This window comes from Pleurodeles waltl, chromosome 1_1, assembly GCF_031143425.1.
Source record: "Pleurodeles waltl isolate 20211129_DDA chromosome 1_1, aPleWal1.hap1.20221129, whole genome shotgun sequence".
In the NCBI taxonomy this organism is placed as follows: domain Eukaryota; kingdom Metazoa; phylum Chordata; class Amphibia; order Caudata; family Salamandridae; genus Pleurodeles; species Pleurodeles waltl.
The window spans coordinates 301,299,579-301,325,676 of record NC_090436.1 but is presented as its reverse complement, the minus strand read 5'-3'; the positions used below and the strand labels follow the sequence as shown (position 1 = coordinate 301,325,676).

The 26,098-nt window shown below is 46.5% G+C and overlaps 1 protein-coding gene across 1 annotated transcript in view; it reads left to right on the top strand.

Moving 5' to 3' along the window:
• The window catches only part of DHX29 (DExH-box helicase 29), a 935,315-nt gene that overhangs the window by 699,138 nt on the left and 210,079 nt on the right, over nt 1-26,098 (top strand). The window contains exon 17 of the mRNA XM_069222079.1: nt 11,781-11,865. Within this exon, the coding sequence (XP_069078180.1) occupies nt 11,781-11,865 (85 nt within the window). The remainder of the gene's footprint in view (nt 1-11,780; nt 11,866-26,098) is intronic.

Here is a 26,098-nt window from a genome sequence, read left to right as displayed (position 1 = left end):
AGAGGCATTGATAACACATAGCTTTATTTGAGATTCTATAATTCATTATTACCTTTTCTGTTTTCTAGCAGGCAGCTTTAGCCACACTAGTGTAGTGACTAAAGGAATGTTGGGACGACAGGCACACTGCATATTGGGGTGGTGGGTAGTTGTAAGCTTGCCTTGCAGGGTAGCTGAGAGGGGGAAGATGGGCCATTGTGAGAAAAAGGAATTATGTTCTCAATTGTTTCTTTGTAAATGTTGTTTCTGTGCAGTCATTCACTGGGGGTTTGGGGAGATAAGGATACAGGCTGGTGATGGTGTCGGGTCCCTGGTCCCCACCAGATACGGTGTGGAAATCCCCTCTAGCTAGCCTCCTTTTCACAGACCAATGGGTACACCGCACAAAAGGTCACTAAACATACTATCCTGGAATGTGAATGGGTTGGGAAGTAGGATCAAGAGAAAAATGGTACTGCAGTATTTGAGGAGGCACGCTCCTGATTTGGTCCTCCTGCAGGTAACTCATCTTATAGGCAACTGCAGCAAGGTATTGAATAGATTTGGTTATGTCCTGCTGGCACATGCGGGTTACACATCAGATTCTAGGGGGACTATGATACTGATTAAAACGTCCATACCCTTTATTCCACAATGGAGGTGGAGTTGTCCGTCAGGCAGGTTTGTAGCACCATCAGGGTGCTAGGAGGGCCTCACCCTAAACTTTTGCTCTATTTAAGTCCCACTGTGGCTTCACATCATGATGCTTTCCATTGTCAGTGTCCTGATATTGGGCATGACACCGGATATTCTCATATTGGAGGGAGACAGGAATGCAGTAGCTGACGTAGGGGTCAACAGGGAAGCCGAATAATGTAACCCGATACTCCCAGATCTTTGCTAGCATTCATAAAGGCCTAGTGGACCAGTGGTGTGACCACAACTCACTGATACGTCAGTTTACCTAGTTCTTCGTGGCATACGGTAGCTTTTCCTGTCTCAATTATATATTTACACAACAAATTGCATGCAGACAAGTTTAGGAGTACAACTCATAAGGCACAGAGTATATGGGACCAGACAGGGGGCAGCGTGGTAATCCGATGACTGGATCCCTGGTTTCTGCAGGACAAGGCCCTAAGAGGTGGCTAGGTGAGGTGGCGGACCACTACATTCAAGAGAACAAGGGCTCGGCAGACTCTGCCTGTGCCTTATGGGAGGCGTTGAAGACAGCACTCTGCAGCATAGAATGGAAAAGAAAGTCCAACAGTCCCACTTTGAGACCCTTGAGCTTAAAATTGAGGGATTGGAGTCTCGCCTCCTTACTGGAGAGAGCCCTGACCTCAAATACCGTGTCCGCCTTAAACAGTATGAAATGTGGGAACTGGCAGAAAATGGGGCCAGCGCCTATTCCATAGCCGCCCAACGTTGACTCTACATCTTGGGTGATAAGGCGAGCAAACTCCAGGTGTGGATGGAGAGGAGAGACTGGGGTCAGAACTGGAGTCTGGTAATTCTGACCCAGATGGATATGCTTAGGAAAAGTTACTTAAGATACTACTGAGGCCTCTGCCGCATACTATGAAGGTGTTTACACCTCCATAACTCCCATGACAGTCAAGGATTGTGAGGCCCTTTTTAAGGATATTCACCTCCCAGGCTGTCTGATGAGGACAAGAGACTCCTGTCATACTGATTATGTCATCCATACCCTGGAAGTGGGCGCGGACCTCCTGACTGGTCAGACAGCAAAACCAATTAGGGTTCATTAATCAATGAAGACAGCAGATCCAAGAGGATGCTAGTGTACCTCTATAAGGGCGTGGCAACTTAACTATCAGGACACATGTTAGCGATGTTTCAGGAGGCTCAGGAGCGGTTGCACTTACAGAAGGACCAGCGAATGGCAACTATCATAGTGATCCCTAAAAAGAACAAACTGCCAACCAATTGTTCCTCATACAAGCCTATATCCCTACTCAACAAAAAAGCAAAAATACCGGTGGAAGTGCTGCCTGCCAGACTAAGTAAAGTGATCACTACAGGGATTCATGCGGATCATTCTGGTTTTATGCCACACAGGGGGAGTAGACTCAACCTGCGATGCCTCAACAGAGTGCTGCACATGAATCAGAGTGAGGGCTCTGAGCCGGCAGTGGTACTGTCCTTGGATGCCAGAATGGCGTTCAATAGCATTGAATGGAATTACATATTTGCATTCCTTGAGCATTTGGGATTCGGTCCCGAATTCTGTAGCTGGGTGAGGCCCCTGTACTAGGGACCTATGATTAGGGTACAGGTTAACAACATGCTCTCACAGGCCTTTGCACTACAGAAGGGCACGAGTCAAGGTTACCCACTGTCCCCTATGATCTTAAACTTAGCCCTTGAGCCACTTATGGCGTGGGTCTGTCAAAATCCCCTGCTGTAGGGGATGGGGGTCTCTGGGTAGTGGGAGGAGTGAATCACGTATATCGAAGATGTACTAGTCTACCTGGCTCAGCCTACCCTGTCACTAGACAGGGTGCTGCAAATCTTTAGGATATTCTGGGACCACGTTAGCTATTGTATCAACTGGGAAAAGTCATGCGTCTATTTCTTGGTGGGCATTGCTCCGTCTCTGCTCCCCCGGCTGCTGTGTTCCTGTCACAATAGAGGGCTTCTTGTACTTCGGAATCTGTCACCGGAGATCCTGGAGATTTCCTACAGAGTAACATCTACGTGTTGCTAAATAAATTTCATGATGATGTCGGTCACTGGAGAGGCCTACTGCACTCTCTCCTGGGCAGGGACAACCAGTATAAGATGATGGCACCACCGCATCTTCTCTATGTACTTCAAAATACATCATTTAGGGTCCCCAGAGATATTTCTTTCGTAAAGTAAACCATGAGGTCTGGCTGCTCCTGTGGGACGGCGGTGGCTCACATCGCCTTTCATAAGTTGCAGAGAGGGGTCTATGATGGGGAAATTACAGTCCTGGACATCCTTAAATATTACTGGGCCTCGCAACTTGTGGTGGTGAATGACTGGATCTTTGCAGACTGAGCCAAGTCGTCACTTTGAGTGGCTAAAGAGGCATTGGGACCCTGGGGCTATCCAGTGATCCTCTATAGGCGGGTATGGGGGTGGGGGAACACACTGCTGACTCGTGCAAAGACAGTGGTGGGGTGTGGAGGGATACCATGAAATTCCTGCGCTGGGCCGAGAAGCTGACGGAGTGGATTCTCCTGTGAATCCTGCTGAAGGGGGTTGGAGACCTACAGTTTTTTTTTAAATGTGACCTTATAGGGATAGAACACTTGATTACTAGCCCACACCACCTCCATTGAGTAGGCATTTGTCTGCTCCCTGTGAGAGTCAAGCGCTACAGTGGGGTATTTGCTTCCCAGTAAGTACAATTGTGGACCTATTACTTGTGCGAGCCACACAATTAATACCCAAATTTCCTACACTGCAGCATAGGCAATTTTGGTTCTCTATATTCTCATTTATTAAAATGAAAGACATTTTAAACTGCAATGTGCGAGTGCTTGCAAGGTCCAGTTTGGCACTGGAAGGGTATTCTAAGGTTATGAATCTGGAGCAAATATCATTTGAAACAAACAACTGTGACAGGAAAGCAACATTTCTTTGCGGCATTTGGTGTGCGTATTGTAATAGAGAGTGAAGGGTGGTTGTTACTGGGTTTTTTTTAGGTATGAAATTAATCTTTGCATGTGAGATGTTATAACAACTCATCCTATTTATCATTTTTTTAAGGTGTATAAAGTACTTCAGGCAGCTGGAAGCCCTCTTGGAGAACCGTTGCTTTAAAAATTAGAGCAGTAGAAGCTGTGATATAGATGTGTTTCAGATATAAATGCCACCTTGAATGAAATGTAGAAACCTTTTGTAGGACCTATTACATTAAGCACCAGGAAGGAAAAGTTCTGACTTTAGTCATCTGTCCTGATTTGGGTGCATGAGGTGGAGTGTGTTGGCACAGAGTTGTGTACCTGTTGATAGGCAGGCACCAAGAAGCGGCTTTATGTTTGTGTGCTACTTCCCAAAATCTTGCTCAAGTCTTAGGTGAGAAGATAGTTTGTTTCAAAGAGAGAAGCCCTGTGCATTGATTGTTCTGCCAAGAAATACTTTTTATGTGAACGACCAAAGACCAAAATGTTGTTTTTGGATCCTGGAGAACTGATACAGCAGAAAGATCCTGAAAGGATTACTTGTGGCATGGCCAAGTGGAGAATTATGGACAGATAACAGAGTTTTGGACTGCAGTCTTTCTTTGAGAGCGAGCCAGTGTGGTTGCTCAGGTTAAAACAGCTGACCAGTTTTGGGCTGTTTGTTTTGTAGGACCATGTTTATAGTCCATTGTAGATGGCAATACAATAATCCAACCTTGCTGAGATGATCTTAGAAACTAAGACTGTCTTGTGTGCGAGGATCAAGGGATGATAACGCGCAGTTTATGTAGATGGTACACATCCTTAGTAACTGTATTTGCATGATGATTGAATGACAGGTGCATCTTGAACAGTGCTTTCAGGTTACATATTTTAGGTTTGAATGAGGTCCTAGAGTTTGTCCATGTAAGAGGTCGGGGTAACACATTAACTGCATCCAGGAGAAGGATGTAGGTTTTTTGATGTAGGTTTTTTGATCATTGTAGGAAAGTACCATCTTTCTTGGCATGTTACCCCCAATTTCTGCCCGGTTGTCGGTATGGTTTGCGTGTCTCACTGGGATCCTGCTAGCCAGGACCCCAGTGCTCATAATTTGTGGCCTATGTGTGTGTTGTCAATATGCTTAACTGTGTCACTGAAGTTCTGCTAACCAAAACTCCAGTGCTTATGCTCTCTCTACTTACCAAATTTGTCACTATAGTTTAGTGACTCAATATTCTAATTCTGATTGGCACACTGGACCCCCTCTTATATGTCCCCAGTATTTGGTACCTAGGTACCCATGGCATTGGGGTTCCATGAGCTGCAGCATTTCTTTTGCCACCCATAAGGAGCTCAGACAAACCTTTCTTTAGGACTGCCCCTGCAGCCTGAGTGAAAAAGTGCACACACTATTTCACAGCCATTTTCACTGCACTTAAGTAACTTCTAAGTCACCTATATGTCTAACCTTCATTTACTGAAGGCTAGGTGCAAAATTACTATGTGTGAGGGCACCTTTGCACCAGCAAAGGTGCCCCCACGCTGTCCAGGTCCAAATCTCCGGACTTCGTGAGTGCGGGGACACCATTACACGCTTGCACTACATATAGGTCGATACCTATATGTAGCTTCACAATGGTAACTCCGAATATGACCATGTAAGGTGTCTAAGTTCATGGAATGTCCCCCTGTCAAAATCTGGTATTGGGGAGCCAATTCCATGCATTCTGGGGGCTCTACCATGGACTCCCAGTACTGCCAAACCAGCTCCCCGAGGCTTGCATTTCTGTTGCCACCTCGCAGACAGAGTTCTGCTCTCCTGGGGTCTGAACAGCTCAGTCCCAGGAAGGCAGAACTAACATTTCCTTTGGGAGGAGTGTGTTACACCCTCTCCCTTTGGAAATAGGTGTTACAGGCTTGGGAGTGGAAGCCTCCCAGAGCCTCTGGAAATGCTTTGAAGGGCACAGATGGTGCCCTACTTGCATAAGCCAGTCTACACCAGTTCAGGGACCCCCAATCCCTGCTCTGGCGCAAAACTGGACAAAGGAAAGGGGAGTGACCACTCCCCTGTCCATCACCACCCCAGGTGTGGTTCCCAGGGCTCCTCCAGTGTGCTCCAGACTTCAGCCATCTTGGATTCCAAGGTGTGGGGACACTCAGGAGGCCTCTTAGTGGCCGGTGCCAGCAGGTGATGTCAGAGACCCCTCCTGATAGGTGCATACCTGGGTAGATAGCCAATCCCCCTCTCAGGGCTATTTAGGGTCGCTCCTCTGGGTGTTTCCTCAGATTCAGGAATCCTCTGCTTCAGCTTCTGACTGTCGGATCAACCACAGACTGCTCCAGGAACCTCTGTAACTGCAACAAAGTATCCAGGACGACTCCTGTGACCTGCAACTTCAGCTCTAGTCAGCATTTGCAACAGTTTCCATGGTGTGCACGCCCTGAAGACTGCATGTCTTCACCCAGCACCAGAAGAACCAAAGGAATCTCCTGTGCAGTGACCCTGCTTCTGCAGGCACCCTTCTGTTATGACAACCGGTACTCTGGGACTCCTCTCCTGACGATGAGCGTGCTCCCTGGAACTCAGGTGGTAGAACGACGTGACCCATACTGTCCTAAGGGCCAGCTGTCCAATATGGTGGAGATAAGACCTTGCCTCCCTGTGCTGCGACAGTACCCCTGTGCACCGCGTCTTCTCCAGCTCCTTGGGCTTCTGTGCATTGCTTCCAAGAATCCTTTGTGCACAGTGTAGCCCATGTCCCCTGCACTCCATCCTGTGACGCACAACTCGCTGAGTTGTTCTCCGGCAGCGTGGGACTTTCCTTTGTAGTGCTGCGACGACTGCACTTTGCATCTTCTTTGTCCCTCTGTCCTGGGACTCCCGTGGGTGCTGCCTGGTCTTCTGTGGGCTCTCTGGAGTGCTGAGAGCCCCCTCTGTCTCCTCAGTCGGAGTTGAGACCCCCAGGTCCCTCTTGGGTCCAGGCAGCTCCATTTTGACACAAACCGCATACTTGTGTGAACCAAGGCTTGTTGGCGAAATCCAGTGACACAAACAGCCTGCATCCAACAACTCGACGTGGGACATCACCTGCACCAAGCAGGAACCCGCAGCCATCTTCTTTGGTGCTCTTCTGTACTTTTCTTCTTACCGGAGAATCCTCTCTTGCACCATTTCTAGGTTGGCAGGGGCTCCTGTCCTTCCTGACTCTTCTTCAACTTCTGGACTTGGTCTCCTCTCTCCACAGGTCTTCAGGTCCAGGAATACATTGTTTGTTGCTTGCAGTCTTGCTTGGTTCTTGCAAAATCTCTTATCACAACTTGTAGTGTGTCCTGGGGAAACTTGCTGTACTTTACTCCTGCTTTCCAGGGCTCTGGGGTGGGGTAATTTACTTATACTTACCTTTGGTGTTTTCCTACACTCCCAGTGCCCTTCTACACACTACACTTGCCTAATGGGGAATTTGTGATTCGCATTCCACTATTTTAGTATATGGTTTGTGTTGCTCCTAGGCCCTTTGCAATCTATTGTATTTTCTACTGTTTATACTATTCTATGACTGTTTACTTACCTGATTTTAGTTACTAGTGTATATATTGTGTATACTACTTACCTCCAAAAGGAGTATTGCTTCTAAGATGTTTTTGGCCTTGTGTCACTAAAATAAAGTACCTTTATTTTTGGTAACACTGAGTATTGTCTTTTATTGTGTATAAGTACTGTGTAGCTATTGTGGTATTGCAGGAGCTTTGCATGTCTCCTAGTTCAGCCTAAGCTGCTGTGCTACAGTTACTTCAAGACAGCCTAAGCTGCTAGAACACTACCTACATTTCACTAATAAGGGATAACTGGACCTGGTATAAGGTGTAAGTAACTTAGGTACCCACTACAAACCAGGCCAGCCTTCTACAATCACTGCAACATATCTTCATCATCACTGTAACTGATCTTCCTGCGATTCTTCTGATTTGTGAGCCAGAACTGTCCTCTAATAAGAAGTGTATTGCTGCATCATCAGCAATATATCAATAGAATTCAGTTTGGCATACTTCTAGGGTAAAGTTCAATTGAACCGTGTGAACATTGAAAATGAACCTCAAGAAAGTTTATCTCTCCAGTAACCCTTATTCAGTAGCAGTGACTTTAGTGAAGCAGAAATTATGTGAATCCAATTAAGTAATTTTCACTGGCACAGTCATGTGAGATCAGGTGATTGAGCAGTATTGTATGCTAAAATGTGTCAACCACCACATAGATTATGAAAGTGCAGGTCTGATCTGTGAGTCGGCAGTACTTATTCAAGATATGCCTAGACAAAATTTGCTTTTTCAGGAGTGGTTCATTATGCACATGCTTGAGTTTGTGAGAGATGTTGCCTTGCATAGTAAGACATACATTAGGGTTGTAATGGTTCAGATAAGAAATGGGAGGAATAGATCAATACATAAGTGTGTTAGTGACCTCTAGTTCATGGATCCTAATGAACCTCCAGAAAGAGAAGAGTTGCACCTTTATGTTACTTGAGCCAGGACATGGTGATGAGAAGCAGTCTTTTCTGTTTGTTGATGATTTTGTCATCGAAGGACATTAAATTATTGCATAGTTACAGTGACAGGTCTGGGGAGCATAGCACAGCTTTGTAAGATGGTATCGTTATAGGTTATACATTACAACGATGAAAATTGAGAGATATTAATATGACGTGATATGTTTCTCTGTCCTTTGAGATTCCTTAGCTGATGATGTGGAATCCATTGTCTCTATATGGTCCTCACTTTACATTACATTAGGTGAAGATCATTGTTTTGTACCTTTTCTACAGTAACAATTTTGTAATTCTGGAGTGTGCCTGGTTAGTTGAAGGCTACAGTACCTTTGCTTTCCAAGTACTCTGTAATTTCTTTAGCTATTACAATAGCCGAGCCCTTTATAACACTTTATGGTATTGAGGAGGATTTGTGTGAGAGTGTCTGAGTTGTTTTTAGATCTGGTTTGACAGCACAGCTGTCCTCAGACAATATCTGATCAACAGGAAACGCTTTTGAAGCACAGGCACTACTGAGAGAGAAGCACTTTGGTGCCACTCTCATGATGGTTGACTTGGGTACAGCATTTTGTTAGGCAGTAGGTAGTGTGCTACCATTGAAAATGAATGGTTGTATTGCACTTTCTGCCTTGTAGGGAAGCTTATGCTGAGTTCAGCCCGTCGTGGTAGGTTATTATGCCACCAAAGATCAAGGCTAGAGGCTTGATTTGTTTATTATGAAAAGTTATGATAAGCGTAGTCCTGATGTATTTATTGTGAAAAGCATATATTAAAGTAAAATACATTTAAGGGTGGATTGTTATTACTCAATATGAAAACCCACAGAGAGGTATTTTGTTACATGGAATCTCAAGTTCACCATAGGAGATAACAGTTTTGACGCTGGTTACTCCGTCTGACAAACTGTGATGGCAGAAGATTTTCACTGAGAGGACCACTGTTAGGCCTTCGTAAGAGAGATAGCTCCTCATTTTAACCCTGGCGGTCTTTTGAATGCCAGGGTTAATGTGGCTGTATTACCACCAACAGGCTGGAGGTACACACCGCCACATTATGAGTGTGGCAGGTTGGCTGCGGCTAACCCGCCACTTCTCCACTCATACCACCAGGTGGAGATATTCATCTCAGACCCGGAGGCCCACAGGGTACCGCTGGCGGCATTATGAGCCAGCCTATCGCCATGGTTTCCGTGGCTTTAGCAATGCCACGAAAACCATGGCGGTAGGCCCTATCAGTGAAAGGGAAGGAATTCTCTGTCACCGGTGGGTGGCTCCGTCACCCCCCAACACTCACCTGACACCCCCTCCATCCAAACACCCCTCCACCCCCTCCAATACACGCATTTATCCCCATTCCCATAAATGCACACATGCACAAATAACCCCCCACTACAGTCATAGCGCCCCTCACTGCACACCCCCCTCACCACACACAGACACCCACACGCACCACGCATACACCCATTCACATACACTGGCAGACACACATTCACTGGCATACACGCATTCACATACGCATTCGTCCAGACATACTCACAGACACACTGACATGCAGACACTCACTCACTTCACCATTCTTACACGCATTCACTCACATGCATACAACACAACACACAGATGCAGTCTCACACACACACTCAGACACACACACACAACACCCCCTACCCTCCCACCCCCTCCCTTGTCAGACGCCCGACTTACCTTGGGTGAGGAAATCATCCGGCAGGGAACGGGAAGTGGTGCTGCTACTGTCAGCAGCGCCCTGCCAGCAGAACACCACCAGGCAGTAGTTCTGCTCAAAATACAGCTGGCGGTGTTCTTCTGGCATGGCGGTGCTGGTGTTAGCAGATCCAGGTCACCATCGTCCGCCAGTATGAACACTGCCGGATTTCCACCCTTATTGTGGCGGAAGTCAGGTAGTGCTCATAATCTGGCAGACGGATGGTCACCGCCGCAGTGCTATGTTGGAGGCAGTCACCGCGGCCATAGGTGGTTATTACCACCAATGTAATAAAGAGGGCCATTGTCATCTGCTTTGCTAAGTCCAGTGTTGTATAAATTCATAATTTAATGACTCTGTCTGATAATTGAATTATGAAGAATCTTACTCAGTACAGTAGGCCTGAGTTGGTTTTGTCATAAATGCCAATAGGTCCAATTCAGATGAGAAGCTCAATTTTGTAAGCAAAAATGGCTTTAGGTTGGCTATTTCCTGCCGGAAATTACATCTCCTTTAATCAAAGTCAGTAGAGGAAATGCATTCTCCTCGTTATGGTTTTTAGAATCTCCCACTTTCCTCTTCTAAAATGTTGACATTTATGTTATGTTGACTAGCCATTGATAATGAGTGTAGGCCTGATTAGTTCCCTCTGAAAAGTTATGTCCAGTGTCATTGATCTGATTGTTTATTATGAAACAATATGAAAAAAACAGTATGAAACCAAATGTTAAAGCCTGTAGGCCTTTGATGGTGGATTGTTCTTGCACCATGATAATACAGAAATTATTTTGTTACATGCAATCTCACATATTACCTTAGTAGGCAAGGATTATGGTTTTGATTACCCCTTTGACAAACCCTTGAGGTAGAAGATTTATATATGTATACACAGAGGAGCCTTGTGTTACCATTCCAAGATGTCCATTATATTGGTTCTAAACATGGCAGCCATGCTCCATTATTAAAACAACAGATCATGATGTACAATATTATTGGAAGACGGACACCCATGCTTTGTTGAATTTAATTTGTTATTGCAAGCATATGTCTGCCCTGTTTAAGTGGCAGCATGGCTTGTTTTTTTCTACTTTTACTTTATTAGTTTATTGTGCATGTGTTGTTGAGTTTGCGGTTGTGTAACTACGTAAATGTAAGAATGAGTGTGAGTAATGAACTGATGCATACGTGCCCAGATGAGTGGCAGAGTTCATGTATGATGACTTCTTGAGCACCTAAATCCATAGTGACTGAACAAGCATTTACAATTATAGGCCATACATATTGGCATTGCCAATGCTTGTTCCAATTCCCATCGCTGGATTTAGTTGGTCCCATAAGTTTAGTGCAGAGCTAGTTTTTTGTGTGGAAGTGAACTAGGAAGTGTCCTGGCAAATATAAAGGTTACTAGTGTGTTATTTGAAGTTCAACCCATTCCAAGCATCACACCAATGTGATCTTGTGGAATAGATAGGTTCCTTAATTACTTAAGTCAGGCCTAACCAATCCATATTGTTAATAACTCCTTGAAAATAAAACTTGCACGGTCGTTAGGTTCTTGTATTTATATTTTGTTTGACTAGGATAGCCATGCTATAGTAATTGAAGCTACATTATTACTTCCTCTCCCACAATATGTAGTACTGGAAAAATACAATACTAAAGAACATACATTAAAGGTGGTATGTTTGTCTTACTTTTCTGTCTTTTAAAGTTGTTCATTGAATAGCCTTTTGACGTAAGTCTTATGTTGCTGGAACTTAGGCGGCACAATCCTTTTAAAGAACGAAACTGCAGCTTGTTGTTTTGTTCTGTGCTATGTATATATATGTTTTTCTGACCGGGTGAAAACTTTTATTGTTTGATTTTTCAAAAATTGCAGGTACAAATTAATAGCGTTGCATTCCATCCTTTCAACACAAGATCAGGCAGAGGCCTTTACACTACCTCCACCAGGAGTGCGAAAGGTAAGTTATAAGCATCATCTTCATTTTCGTGGTACCCAAATAGTGTACTAAAACTGTTTCTCCAGCTATTATTTTATCACATGTATATTAATATGTTCATTTGCTCATTAGATTGGGGAGGCGATATAGCAGGAAGTGCTATTTTTATTTGTAATGCTACTTTGTCATGGTTAGTCCTAGATTCAAGATTAAAATAATGGATACGTTTCGCAGATGCTTTGTTAGATGGGCATAAGGCAAGGTTACCAACCTGAAATTAGGGTGAGCGCAAATTTTTAGTTCATCGCTTTTATTTTTTTAAGAATGACCTCCACATCAACCGTCCTCATAGCAGTCCCAACAAAGTAAGATTTGCGTCAACCGTGAGACAGAATTGCTTAACAAAGCTTAAAAATAAAAACTATTTTATCTCCCTTTACTCCATACCTGTGCGGTTCCTCCCCTTCCTGCCTCTCCAAAGGAATCCATACCATTCTCTCCTTTTGTTTCTTCGCTTCAGGACCATTTACTTAACATTTCAGATCTCCTGCAACGCCAAGAAACTCTTAGGGTGTAATCCTTGTGCTAAATACATGATCCTTCCATAGTTTTTAATAATATCCAACTGCCTACAGGTAAAGTGCTGCTGGCTTTCTGACTGGCCCTGCGGTTGTGCCCAAGCCAGAGCTGGAGCTCCTTGTCAGTCTGTCAGCACAGAAGGCTGTTAACGAGTCTTGCCTGAGCAGACCTGCCTGCTCTACCTGGGAACCGTGCTTGCCTTTCATCCACCTGCGTCTCTGGTATCTGTAATTTGGCTAGGGCCTCAGAAAGAGTGCTGCTGGTGCACTGCAGACATGCTTCTGAGCAGCCACTTGTCCTGGGAAGCTTCTTGTGAAGCCTGTGGTGTGGGACCCTCCTGCAGGTCAGCCAGGGGCTCCCAGTCCGACCTTGTGCTCCACACCTGACAGCAGTCCTCATTTCCAGGAACATCAAATTTGCATGGGTGGTTGAGCCCACAGTCTTCTATGTGGCCTGCAGCCCAGAGACACAAACTTCATCCACAGTTGTCGATAAGCATCTCTCTGGTAAATGATACGTGAATATTCTTTTTTCTCCCAAAGACTTGAACCATTATGGAGCACTAATGCTGGATAATGGCTTATGGGGCACGCTCCTCACCTCATACCAATCTCACAAAAAAGGACAAGAAATAACAGCAGAGACACCCTACCCCAGCTGAGAAGACTGCTACCACAGAATGGAAATAGCACAGCTGTTTAAAAATTGCCCTCACCCACTAGTCGTGGCTTGCTCCATCTTTGGGCTTCTGCTAACACATTCCCATGCAGACCAATGTAGTAATGGAGCAATAAGTGCGGGGAACACGAAACAATACAAAACAAAAACAAACGGGGATCTAACATGCAGATTTTCATTAAACTGTTTCATGGGTGTCCACTCCTCATCTTTATTAACCCCTTCGCTGCCAGGCCTTTTCCCCCTCCTGTGCCGAGCCTTTTTTTGGCTATTTGGAGCAGTTCGCAATTAGGCCCTCATAACTTTTTGTTCACATAAGCTACCCACGCCAAATTTGCGTCCTTTTTTTCCAACATCCTAGGGATTCTAGAGGTACCCAGACTTTGTGGGTTCCCCAGAAGGAGGCCAAGAAATTAGCCAAAAAACAGTGAACATTTCGTTTTTTTTTTAAAAATGGGAAAAATGGGCTGCAGAAGAAGGCTTGTGGTTTTTTCCCTGAAAAGGGCATCAACAAAGGGTTTGCGGTGATAAAATCACCAGCTTCCCAGCTTTCAGGAACAGGCAGACTTGAATCAGAAAACCCAATTTTTAACACAATTTTGGCATTTTACTGGGACATACCCCATTTTTACGATTTTTTGTGCTTTCAGCCTCCTTCCAGTCAGTGACAGAAATGGGCATGAAACCAACGCTGGATCCCAGAAACCGCAACATTTCTGAAAAGTAGACAAAATTCTGAATTCAGCAAGGGGTCATTTGTGTAGATCCTACAAGGGTTTCCTACAGAAAATAACAACTGAAAAAGAAAAATATTGAAATTGAGGTGAAAAAAACATCAATTTTTCTCTAAGTTTTACTCTGTAACTTTTTCCTGCAATGTCAGATTTTCGAAAGCAATATACCGTTACGTCTGCTGGACTCTTCTGGTTGCGGGGATATACAGGGCTTGTAGGTTCATCAAGAACTCTAGGTACCCAGAGCCAATAAATGACCTGCACCCTGCAGTGGGTTTTCATTCTATGCCAGGTATACAGCAATTCATTTGCTGAAATATAAAGAGTAAAAAATAGCTATCAAGAAAACCTTTGTATTTCCAAAATGGGCACAAGATAAGGGGCCAGATGTAGCAAAAATAAAAATTGCGACTCGCATTTTGCGAGTTGATGCGACTCGCAAAATGCGAGTCGCAAACTGGAATGCCAGAAAAAAAAGCGATCCGATTTTGCGACTCGCAGCCGGACTCGCAACACTGTGTGCGAGTCCGCAGTTTGCGAGGTCGCTGTTTGCGAGTGTGCAAAAACGAACTCGCAATTAGCGAGTGGGTGTCGCAAATTGCGAATACCTTCAAAATTGCTTGCAGATGCAGCAGAACACTCCAGAAAGCATACCAGAACACCCTGGAAACACTTCCTGGCACATGATGATGACATCACAGCCAGGAAGTTAACAAATACACCTGGGAGGAGGGCTCAACAGTGAGCAGTGTCTCTGCACTCACAGTAGGGTGCTGAGGAGTGGTAGGCACAGCACCATGGACGCAGCAGGAGGGGCAGGAGATCATAGATAACAGCCAGGACAGATTCATGTGGCACATGGCGTTAATGTGCCACATGACTGGTTGGCATTTTCCTGCCCATGGACAATTACAACTTGTATATAGTTTCTTCATGACATTAATAAAACAGTTATTTTGGTTCCACTTAACAAATGGTTAATAGGTGAGTATGGTGGGAGTTGACACGTACCGTCCAGAATATTGCGTTGCAATGTGGTCCCGTCTCAGTCTGCCTTGATTAGCTAGACTCCTATCCCCATGATGGCGATGTGGTTGTTCTTGCTCTTCATCATCAGGATCTGGGTCTGCAGGGGTGAGAGGTAGCCCACGTCGGGTGGCTATGTTGTGGAGGATGGCGCATGCGACCACAATTTTGAAAGCGGTAATGGGGGTGTATTGGAGGGCGCCTCCGCTGCAGTGGAGGCATCGGAATCTTGCCTTCAGGAGTCCGAAGGTGCGCTCTATGAGGTTCCTGGTCCTCTTATGCGCACTGTTGTATTGCCTCTCTGAATCATTGCTGGGTGTTAAAAATGGAGTCATGATCCATGGCCTTAGAGCATATGCACTGTCACCTGTTGGGCACAAAAGTACACTGTTAGTAAGTCCAGATAGTCGTGCACAGTGACCTGTGTGTATGTCTGCAAGGTGTATGCAGCTCTACCTAGGAGGTATCCGTCTCCAAACTCCCCACGTTCCAGGCGTTGATGTATCCCACTATGTCTAAAAATGTATGAGTCATGGGTACTGCCTGGAAACTTAGCTACGATGTCCGTGATGACGTAATGGGCATCACAAACAACCTGTATGTTGAGTGAGTGGGTACACTTTCTGTTGCGGAAAATATGTTCCAGATTAGCGGGGGGCATATTTGAATGTGTGTCCCATCTACACATCCAATGACATGGGGGAAGTGGGCAATGCGGTAAAAGTCCAGCTTCGTGCTGTTAATTTCTGCTCATTCCTTGGTAAGTATATGAACTGAGACCTGTGCGCTACTAAGGCATTTAGGAATGCCCTGAGGAACCTTGACACTGCACTTTGGGATACCCCACCTGCCACGGCAATGACCCCCTGATAGCTCCCTGAGGCCAAGAGGTGCAGTGCGCATAGTACTTGCACATGCGTAGGGATGGCGCAGCCACGCAGAGTCTTGTGTTCTAGCTGTGGTTTTAGTAAATCTATTAATTCTAGAATGGCAGCGCTGCTAAGGCGGTATTTATCATAGATCTCCTCTTCAGTTTGCTGGAAAAGGGTCTGCCTTGTTCTATATATCTTCTCCTGTCTGTGGCCCCTCCTCCTCCTCTGCTGGGCTGCGTAGACTCTCCTCCTCACCGCTATCAGGTATATGTCCGCCATCTTGAGTGACCCAGATGCCTTCTGGGTCTCCTTTTATACTTTGGTAATGGTTACCACCTGCTCTGAGTTAGTGGTAAATGCGACTTGCAAACTGGGCTTTTTGCGACTAGTCGCAATTTGCGAGTTGCAATTGCATAAGGTTTGCGACTCGCAAATTGCGACTTGCAATTTGCGGGTCGCAAAATGGAGTCGCAACGGATGCGACTCGCAAACGGGTCCCATCGCTTTTTGCAAGTCGGAAATGGGCTTTTTGCATCCCATTTCCGATTTTGCACTGTCGCAAATTGCGAATCGGCCCGTTTGCGAGTCGCAAACGTTTGCTACATCTGGCCCCCGGTGTTGAGAAGCAGTGGTTATTTGCACATCTCTGAATTCCGGGGTGCCCAAACTAGCATGTGAATTACAGGGCATTTCTCAAATAGACGTCTTTTTTACACACTGTCTTACATTTGGAAGGGAAAAATGTAGAGAAAGATAAGGGGCAATAACACTTGTTTTGCTATTCTATGTTCCCCCAAGTCTCCCGATAAAAATGATACCTCACTTGTGTGGGTAGGCCTAGCGCCCGCGACAGGATATGCCCCAAAACACAACGTGGACACATCACAGAAAACAGAGCTGTTTTTAGCAAAGTGACTACCTGTAGATTTTGGCCTCTAGTTCAGCCGCCACCTAGGGAAACCTACCAAACCTGTGCATTTCTGAAAACTAGAGACCTAGGGGAATCCAAGATGGGGTGACTTGTGTGGCTCGGACCAGGTTCTGTTACCCAGAATCCATTGCAAACCTCAAAATTTGGCTAAAAAAACACATGTTCCTCACATTTCTGTGGCAGAAAGTTCTGGAATCTGAGAGGAGCCACAAATTTCCTTCCAACCAGCGTTCCCCCACGTCTCCCGATAAAAATGATACCTCACTTGTGTGGGTAGGCCTAGCGCTCGCGACAGGAAACGCCCCAAAGCGCAACGTGGACACAGCCACATTTTTGAAGGAAAACAGAGGTGTTTTTTGCAAAGTGCCTACCTGTAGAGTTTGGCCTGTAGCTCAGCCGCCACCTAGGGAAACCTACCAAACCTGTGCATTTCTGAAAACTAGAGACCTAGGGGAATCCAAGATGGGGTGACTTGTGTGGCTCGGACCAGGTTCTGTTACCCAGAATCCATTGCAAACCTCAAAATTTGGCTAAAAAAACAAATGTTCCTCACATTTCTGTGGCAGAAAGTTCTGGAATCTGAGAAGAGCCACAAATTTCCTTCCACCCAGCGTTCCCCCACGTCTCCCGATAAAAATTATATCTCACTTGTGTGGGTAGGCCTAGCGCCCGCGACAGGAAACGCCCCAAAGCGCAACGTGGACACAGCCAAATTTTTGAAGGAAAACAGAGGTGTTTTTTGCAAAGTGCCTACCTGTAGAGTTTGGCCTGTAGCTCAGCCGCCACCTAGGGAAACCTACCAAACCTGTGCATTTCTGAAAACTAGAGACCTAGGGGAATCCAAGATGGGGTGACTTGTGTGGCTCGGACCAGGTTCTGTTACCCAGAATCCATTGCAAACCTCAAAATTTGGCTAAAAAAACACATGTTCCTCACATTTCTGTGGCAGAAAGTTCTGGAATCTGAGAGGAGCCACAAATTTCCTTCCACCCAGCGTTCCCCCACGTCTCCCGATAAAAATGATACCTCACTTGTGTGGGTAGGCCTAGCGCCCGCGACAGGAAACGCCCCAAAGTGCAACGTGGACACAGCCAAATTTGTGAAGGAAAACAGAGGTGTTTTTTGCAAAGTGCCTACCTGTAGATTTTGGCCTGTAGCTCAGCCGCCACCTAGGGAAACCTACCAAACCTGTGCATTTCTGAAAACTAGAGACCTAGGGGAATCCAAAATGGGGTGACTTGTGTGGCTCGGACCAGGTTCTGTTACCCAGAATCCTTTGCAAACCTCAAAATTTGGCTAAAAAAACAAATGTTCCTCACATTTCTGTGGCAGAAAGTTCTGGAATCTGAGAGGAGCCACAAATTTCCTTCCACCCAGCGTTCCCCCACGTCTCCCGATAAAAATGATACCTCACTTGTGTGGGTAGGCCTAGCGCCCGCGACAGGAGACACCCCAAAACGCAACGTGGACACATCACATTTTTTCATTGAAAACAGTGCCTACCTGTAGATTTTGGCCTCTAGCTCAGCTGGCACCTAGGGAAACCTACCAAACCTGTGCATTTTTGTAAAACTAGAGACCTAGGGGAATCCAAGATGGGGTGACTTGCGGGGCTCTGACCAGGTTCTGTTACCCAGAATCCTTTGCAAACCTCAAATTTTGGCTAAAAAAAACGCATTTTCCACACATTTCGGTGACAGAAAGTTCTGGAATCTGAATGGAGCCACAAATTTCCTTCCACCCAGCGTTCCCCCAAGTCTCCCGATAAAAATGATACCTCACTTGTGTGGGTGGGCCAGGTGCCTGCAACAGAATAAGGCCCAAAACTTGTAGAGATAGAGGGGATAGCACAGCGAGTTTATAAGGACATATTCTTTTATACATCTTTAGACTGACTCTGCTGTGGGGACCCACATAAGTGAGGTGTCATTTTACTTGGGAGACTGAGGGGAACACTGGGGAGTAGGAATTTTGTGCTGGAGTGGTGATCCTACGAGGAAAAGTCAGGAAAATATGCTTTTGTAAGCAAATTTTGAGGTTTACAGAGGAGTCTGGGTAAGAAAATGTTGGGGGATCCACGCAAGCCACACCTCCCTGGACTCCTTGGGGTGTCTAGTTTTAACAAAATGTCTGTGTAAGGAAATGCCTCCTTGACATGGTTACCCCCTGACTTTTTGCCTTTGCTGATGCTATGTTTTGAATTGAAAGTGTGCGGAGGCCTGCTAACCAGGCCCCAGCACCAGTGTTCTTTCCCTAACCTGTACTTTTGTATCCACAATTGGCACACCCTGGCATCCAGATAAGTCCCTTGTAAATGGTACCCCTGGTACCAAGGGCCCTGATGCCAAGGAAGGTCTCTAAGGGCTGCAGCATGTCTTATGCCACCCTGGAGACTCCTCACTCAGCACAGACACACTGCTTGCCAGCTTGTGTGTGCTGGTGAGAACCAAACAAGTAAGTCGACATGGCACTCCCCTCAGGGTGCCATGCCAGCCTCTCACTGCCTATGCAGGTATAGATAAGTCACCCCTCTAGCAGGCCTTACAGCCCTAAGGCAGGGTGCACTATACCATAGGTGAGGGCACCAGTGCATGAGCACTGTGACCCTACAGTGTCTAAGCAATACCTTAGACATTGTAAGTGCAGGGTAGCCATAAGAGTATATGGTCTGGGAGTCTGTTTTACACGAACTCCACAGCACCATAATGGCTACACTGAAAACTGGGAAGTTTGGTATCAAACTTCTCAGCACAATAAATGCACACTGATGCCAGTGTACATTTTATTGTAAAATACACCCCAGAGGGCACCTTAGAGGTGCCCCCTGAAACCTTAACCGACTATCTGTGTAGGCTGACTGGTTCCAGCAGCCTGCCACAACCGAGACATGTTGCTGGCCCCATGGGGAGAGTGCCTTTGTCACTCTGAGGCCAGTAACAAAGCCTGCACTGGGTGGAGATGCTAACACCTCCCCCAGGCAGGAGCTGTCACACCTGGCGGTGAGCCTCAAAGGCTCACCCCTTTGTGCCAGCACCGCAGGACACTCCAGCTAGTGGAGTTGCCCGCCCCCTCCGGCCACGGCCCCCACTTTTGGCGGCAAGGCCGGAGAAAATAATGAGAATAACAAGGAGGAGTCACTGGCCAGTCAGGACAGCCCCTAAGGTGTCCTGAGCTGAAGTGACTCTTAACTTTTAGAAATCCTCCATCTTGCAGATGGAGGATTCCCCAATAGGATTAGGGATGTGACCCCCTCCCCTTGGGAGGAGGCACAAAGAGGGTGTACCCACCCTCAGGGCTAGTAGCCATTGGCTACTAACCCCCCAGACCTAAACACGCCCTTAAATTTAGTATTTAAGGGCTTCCCTGAACCTAAAACTTTAGATTCCTGAAACTACAAGAAGAAGACTGCTGCTGAGCTGAAAAACCCCTGCAGAGGAAGAACAGAAGACACCAACTGCTTTGGCCCCAGACTTACCGGCCTGTCTCCTGCCTTCCAAAGAAACCTGCTCCAGCGACGCTTTCCAAGGGACCAGCGACCTCTGAATCCTCTGAGGACTGCCCTGCTTCAAGAAAGACAAGAAACTCCCGAGGACAGCGGCACTGCTCCAAAAGAACTGCAACTTTGTTTCAAGGAGCAGATTTAAAGACCCCTGCAACTCCCCGCAAGAAGCGTGAGACTTGCAACACTGCACCCGGCGACCCCGACTCGACTGGTGGAGAACCAACACCTCAGGGAGGACCCTCCGGCGACTCCGAGACCGTGAGTAACCAAAGTTGTCCCCCCTGAACCCCCACAGCGACGCCTGCAGAGGGAATCCCGAGGCTCCCCCTGACCGCGACTGCCTGAACTCCATTTCCCGACGGCTGGGAAAGACCCTGCACCCGCAGCCCCCAGCACCTAAAGGAACGGAACTCCTGTGCAGGAGTGACCCCCAGGAGGCCCTCTCCCTTGCCCAGGTGGTGGCTACCCCGAGGAGCCCCCCCCCTTGCCTGCCTGCAACGCTGAAGAGATCCCTTGATCTCATTGAAAACCATTGAAAACCCGACGCGTGTTTGCACACTGCACCCGGCCGCCCCCGCGCTGCTGAGGGTGTACTTTTTGTGCTGACTTGTGTCCCCCCCGGTGCCCTACAAAACCCCCCTGGTCTGCCCTCCTAAGACACGGGTACTTACCTGCTGGCAGACTGGAACCGGGGCACCCCCTTCTCTCCATTGAAGCCTTTGTGTTTTGGGCACCTCTTTGACCTCTGCACCTGACCGGCCCTGAGCTGCTGGTGTGGTAACTTTGGGGTTGCTCTGAACCCCCAACGGTGGGCTACCTTGGACCAAAAACTGAAACCTGTAAGTGACTTACTTACCTGTGAAACCTAACAATACTTTACCTCCCCCAGGAACTGTGAAAATTGCACTGTGTCCACTTTTAAAACAGCTTATTGTGTTTTATGTAAAAAGTATACATGCTAATGTAATGATTCAAAGTTCCTAAAGTACTTACCTGCAATACCTTTCAAATGAGATATTACATGTAGAATCTGAACCTGTGGTTCTTAAAATAAACTAAGAAAATATATTTTTCTATAACAAAACCTATTGGCTGGATTTGTCTCTGAGTGTGTGTTCCTCATTTATTGCCTGTGTGTATGTACAACAAATGCTTAACACTACTCCTTTGATAAGCCTACTGCTCGACCACACTACCACAAAATAGAGCATTAGTATTATCTCTTTTTGCCACTATCTTACCTCTAAGGGGAACCCTTGGACTCTGTGCATACTATTCCTTACTTTGAAATAGTGCATACAGAGCCAACTTCCTACATTGGGGGATCAGCGGTGTGGTACAAGACTTTGCATTTGCTGGACTACTCAGCCAATACCTGATCACACGACAAATTCCAAAAATTGTCATTAGAAATTGATTTTTGCAATTTTAAATTTTTCTAAATTCTTAAAAGACCTGCTAGGGCCTTGTGTTAGTCCCTGTTAGCATTTCCTTTTAGAGTTTAAAGTTTGGTAAAAGTTTGAATTAGATCCTAGAACTAGTTTTAGTTTCTTAAAAAGTATTCCAACTTTTAGAAGCATAATGTCTAATACAGATGTGAATATGGTGGAACTTGACACCACACCTTACCTCCATCTACAGATGAGAGAGCTAAGGTCACTCTGTAAACTAAAGAAAATAGCAATGGGCTCCAGACCTTCCAAACTACAGCTCCAGGAGCTGTTGGCAGAGTTTGAAAGAGCCAACCCCTCTGAGGATGGCAACACAGAGGATGAGTATAGTGACTTGGAGGGTGATTCCCCCCCACCAGTCCTATCTAGGGAGGACAGGGCCTCTCAAGCCCTGACTCCACAAATCATAGTCAGAGATGCTGGTTCCCTCACAGGAGGGACCATCCTCTCTGAAATCACTGAGGATAACTCCAGTGAAGAGGACATCCAGTTAGCCAGGATGGCCAAAAGATTGGCTTTGGAAAGACAGATCCTAGCCATAGAAAGGGAAAGACAAGAGATGGGCCTAGGACCCATCAATGGTGGCAGCAACATAAATAGGGTCAGAGATTCTCCTGACATGTTGAAAATCCCTAAAGGGATTGTAACTAAATATGAAGATGGTGATGACATCACCAAATGGTTCACAGCTTTTGAGAGGGCTTGTGTAACCAGAAAAGTGAACAAATCTCACTGGGGTGCTCTCCTTTGGGAAATGTTCACAGTAAAGTGTAGGGATAGACTCCTCACACTCTCTGGAAAAGATGCAGAATCTTATGACCTCATGAAGGGTACCCTGATTGAGGGCTTTGGATTCTCCACTGAGCAGTATAGGATTAGATTCAGGGGGGCTCAAAAATCCTCGAGCCAGACCTGGGTTGACTTTGTAGACTACTCAGTAAAAACACTAGATGGTTGGATTCAAGGCAGTGGTGTAAGTAATTATGATGGGCTGTACAATTTATTTGTGAAAGAACACCTGTTAAGTAATTGTTTCAATGACAAACTGCATCAGCATCTGGTAGACCTAGGACCAATTTCTCCCCAAGAATTGGGAAAGAAGGTGGACCATTGGGTCAAGACTAGGGTGTCCAAAACTTCCACAGGGGGTGACCAAAAGAAAGGGGTCACAAAACCTCCCCAGGGGAAAGGTGGTGAGACAGCCAAAAACAAAAATAGTAAAGAGTCTTCTACAGGCCCCCAAAAACCTGCACAGGAGGGTGGGCCCAGAGCCTCTTCACAAAACAATTCTGGGTACAAGGTTAAAAACTTTGATCCCAAAAAGGCCTGGTGTCGTAGCTGTAGTCAGTCTGGACACCAAACTGGAGACAAGGCCTGTCCCAAGAAAAATACCACTTCAAACTCCACTCCAGCTAACACTGGAATGGCTAGTCTCCAAGTGGGATCAACAGTGTGCCCAGAGCAAATCAGGTGTCACACTGAAGCTACATTAGTCTCTGAGGGTGGGGTGGATTTAGCCACACTGGCTGCCTGGCCCCCTAACATGCAAAAATACAGGCAGCAGCTCTTAATTAATGGGACAAGTGTAGAGGGCCTGAGGGATACAGGTGCCACTGTCACTATGGTGACAGAGAAACTGGTTTCCCCTGGCCAAACCTGGCTGGACAAACTTATCCAGTCACCAACGCTGACAATCAGACTAAAGTACATCCCATGGCTATGGTAACTTTAGAGTGGGGAGGGGTCAATGGCCTGAAACAGGTGGTGGTCTCCTCAAATATCCCAGTAGACTGTTTGCTTGGAAATGACCTCGAGTCCTCAGCATGGGCTGAGGTAGAACTGAAAACCCATGTAGCCATGCTGGGTATCCCTGAACTGGTGTGTGTCAAGACAAGGGCACAGTGCAAGGCACAGGGTGAAAAAGTAGAGCTGGAGTCTGGAAGAAAGGCCCAGCCTACCAAGAGAAAAGGAAAGTCAGCTGGGAAACCAGCTGCAACACAACAAGAAAAAGAGAACCTCTCTTCTCAGGAAGAAGTTCTGCCCTCTGAGGGAACTGAGCCTATGGAGCTGGAACCTTATCAGGTTGAGCTCTTAGGCCCAGGGGGACCCTCAAGGGAGGAGTTGTGTAAGGGACAAGAAACCTGTCCCTCTCTTGAAGGCCTTAGGCAGCAAGCTGCTGAAGAGTCCAAAGGCAAGAAAAATGGAACACACAGGGTCTATTGGGAAGATGGACTCCTGTACACTGATGCAAGAGATCCCAAACCTGGTGCCACTAGGAGAGTGGTAGTGCCTCAGGCATTCAGAGAGTTTATTCTGACCTTAGCCCATGATATTCCCCTTGCTGGGCATTTGGGACAAATCAAGACGTGGGAGAGGTTAGTCAACCACTTCTACTGGCCCAACATGTCCCAGAAGGTTAAGGAGTTTTGCATCTCCTGTCCCACCTGTCAAGCCAGTGGTAAGACAGGTGGACATCCAAAGGCCCCCCTCATTCCACTTCCAGTGGTGGGGGTCCCCTTTGAAAGAGTGGGTGCGGACATAGTGGGTCCACTTGAACCTCCCACAGCCTCAGGAAATATGTACATCCTAGTAGTAGTGGATCATGCTACTAGGTATCCTGAAGCTATTCCCCTTAGGTCGACTACTGCCCCTGCAGTAGCCAAGGCCCTCATTGGTATCTTTACCAGAGTGGGCTTCCCTAAGGAGGTGGTGTCTGACAGAGGTACCAACTTCATGTCAGCATACCTAAAACACATGTGGAATGAGTGTGGAGTGACTTACTCACTACACCATATCATCCACAAACTAATGGCCTTGTTGAGAGATTCAACAAGACATTAAAGGGCATGATCATGGGGCTCCCAGAAAAACTCAAAAGGAGATGGGATGTCCTCCTGCCATGTCTGCTTTTCGCTTACAGAGAGGTGCCTCAGAAGGGAGTAGGGTTCTCACCCTTTGAACTTCTGTTTGGCCACCCTGTAAGGGGACCACTTGCTCTTGTTAAAGAAGGCTGGGAGAGACCTCTTCATGAGCCTAAACAAGACATAGTGGACTATGTACTTGGCCTTCGATCAAGAATGGCAGAGTACATGGAAAAGGCAAGTAAAAACCTTGAGGCCAGCCAACAGCTCCAGAAGTTTTGGTATGACCAAAAGGCTGCAATGGTTGAATTTCAACCAGGGCAGAAAGTCTGGGTTTTGGAGCCTGTGGCTCCCAGGGCACTTCAGGACAGATGGAGTGGCCCTTACCCAATCCTGGAAAAGAAGAGTCAGGTCACCTACCTGGTGGACCTAGGCACAAGCAGGAGCCCCAAGTGGGTGATCCATGTAAACCGCCTAAAACTCTTCCATGATAGGGCTGATGTGAATCTGTTGATGGTAACAGATGAGGAGCAGGAAGCTGAGAGTGAGCCTCTCCCTGATCTCCTCTCTTCAGACCCTAAAGATGGCTCAGTGGATGGAGTGATCTATTCAGACACCCTCTCTGGCCAACAGCAAGCTGACTGTAGGAAGGTCCTACAACAGTTTGCTGAGCTCTTTTCCCTTACCCCTGGTCAGACACACCTGTGTACCCATGATGTGGACACAGGAGACAGCATGCCTGTCAAAAACAAAATCTTCAGACAGTCTGATCAAGTTAAGGAAAGCATCAAGGTGGAAGTCCACAAGATGCTGGAATTGGGAGTAATTGAGCACTCTGACAGCCCCTGGGCTAGCCCAGTGGTCTTAGTCCCCAAACCTCACACCAAAGAAGGAAAGAGAGAGATGAGGTTTTGTGTGGACTACAGAGGTCTTAATTCTGTCACCAAGACAGATGCCCATCCCATTCCTAGAGCTGACGAGCTGATTGACAAATTAGGTGCTGCCAAATTCTTAAGTACCTTTGACTTAACAGCAGGGTACTGGCAAATCAAAATGGCACCTGGAGCAAAAGAAAAAACAGCATTCTCCACACCTGATGGGCATTATCAGTTTACTGTTATGCCCTTTGGTTTAAAGAATGCCCCTGCCACCTTCCAAAGGTTGGTGAATCAAGTCCTTGCTGGATTGGAGTCCTTTAGTGCAGCTTATCTTGATGATATTGCTGTCTTTAGCTCCAACTGGCAGGATCACCTGGTCCACCTGAAGATGGTTTTGAAGGCTCTGCAATCAGCAGGCCTCTCTATCAAGGCATCCAAATGCCAGATGGGGCAGGGAACTGTGGTTTACTTGGGACACCTTGTAGGTGGAGGCCAAGTTCAGCCACTCCAGCCTAAGATCCAGACTATTCTGGACTGGGCAGCTCCAAAAACCCAGACTCAAGACAGGGCATTCCTTGGCTTGACTGGGTACTATAGGAGGTTTGTGAAGGGATATGGATCCATTGTGACAGCCCTCACAGAACTCACCTCCAAGAAAATGCCCAAGAAAGTAAACTGGACTGTAGAATGCCATCAGGCCTTTGACACCCTGAAACAAGCTATGTGCACAGCACCAGTTCTA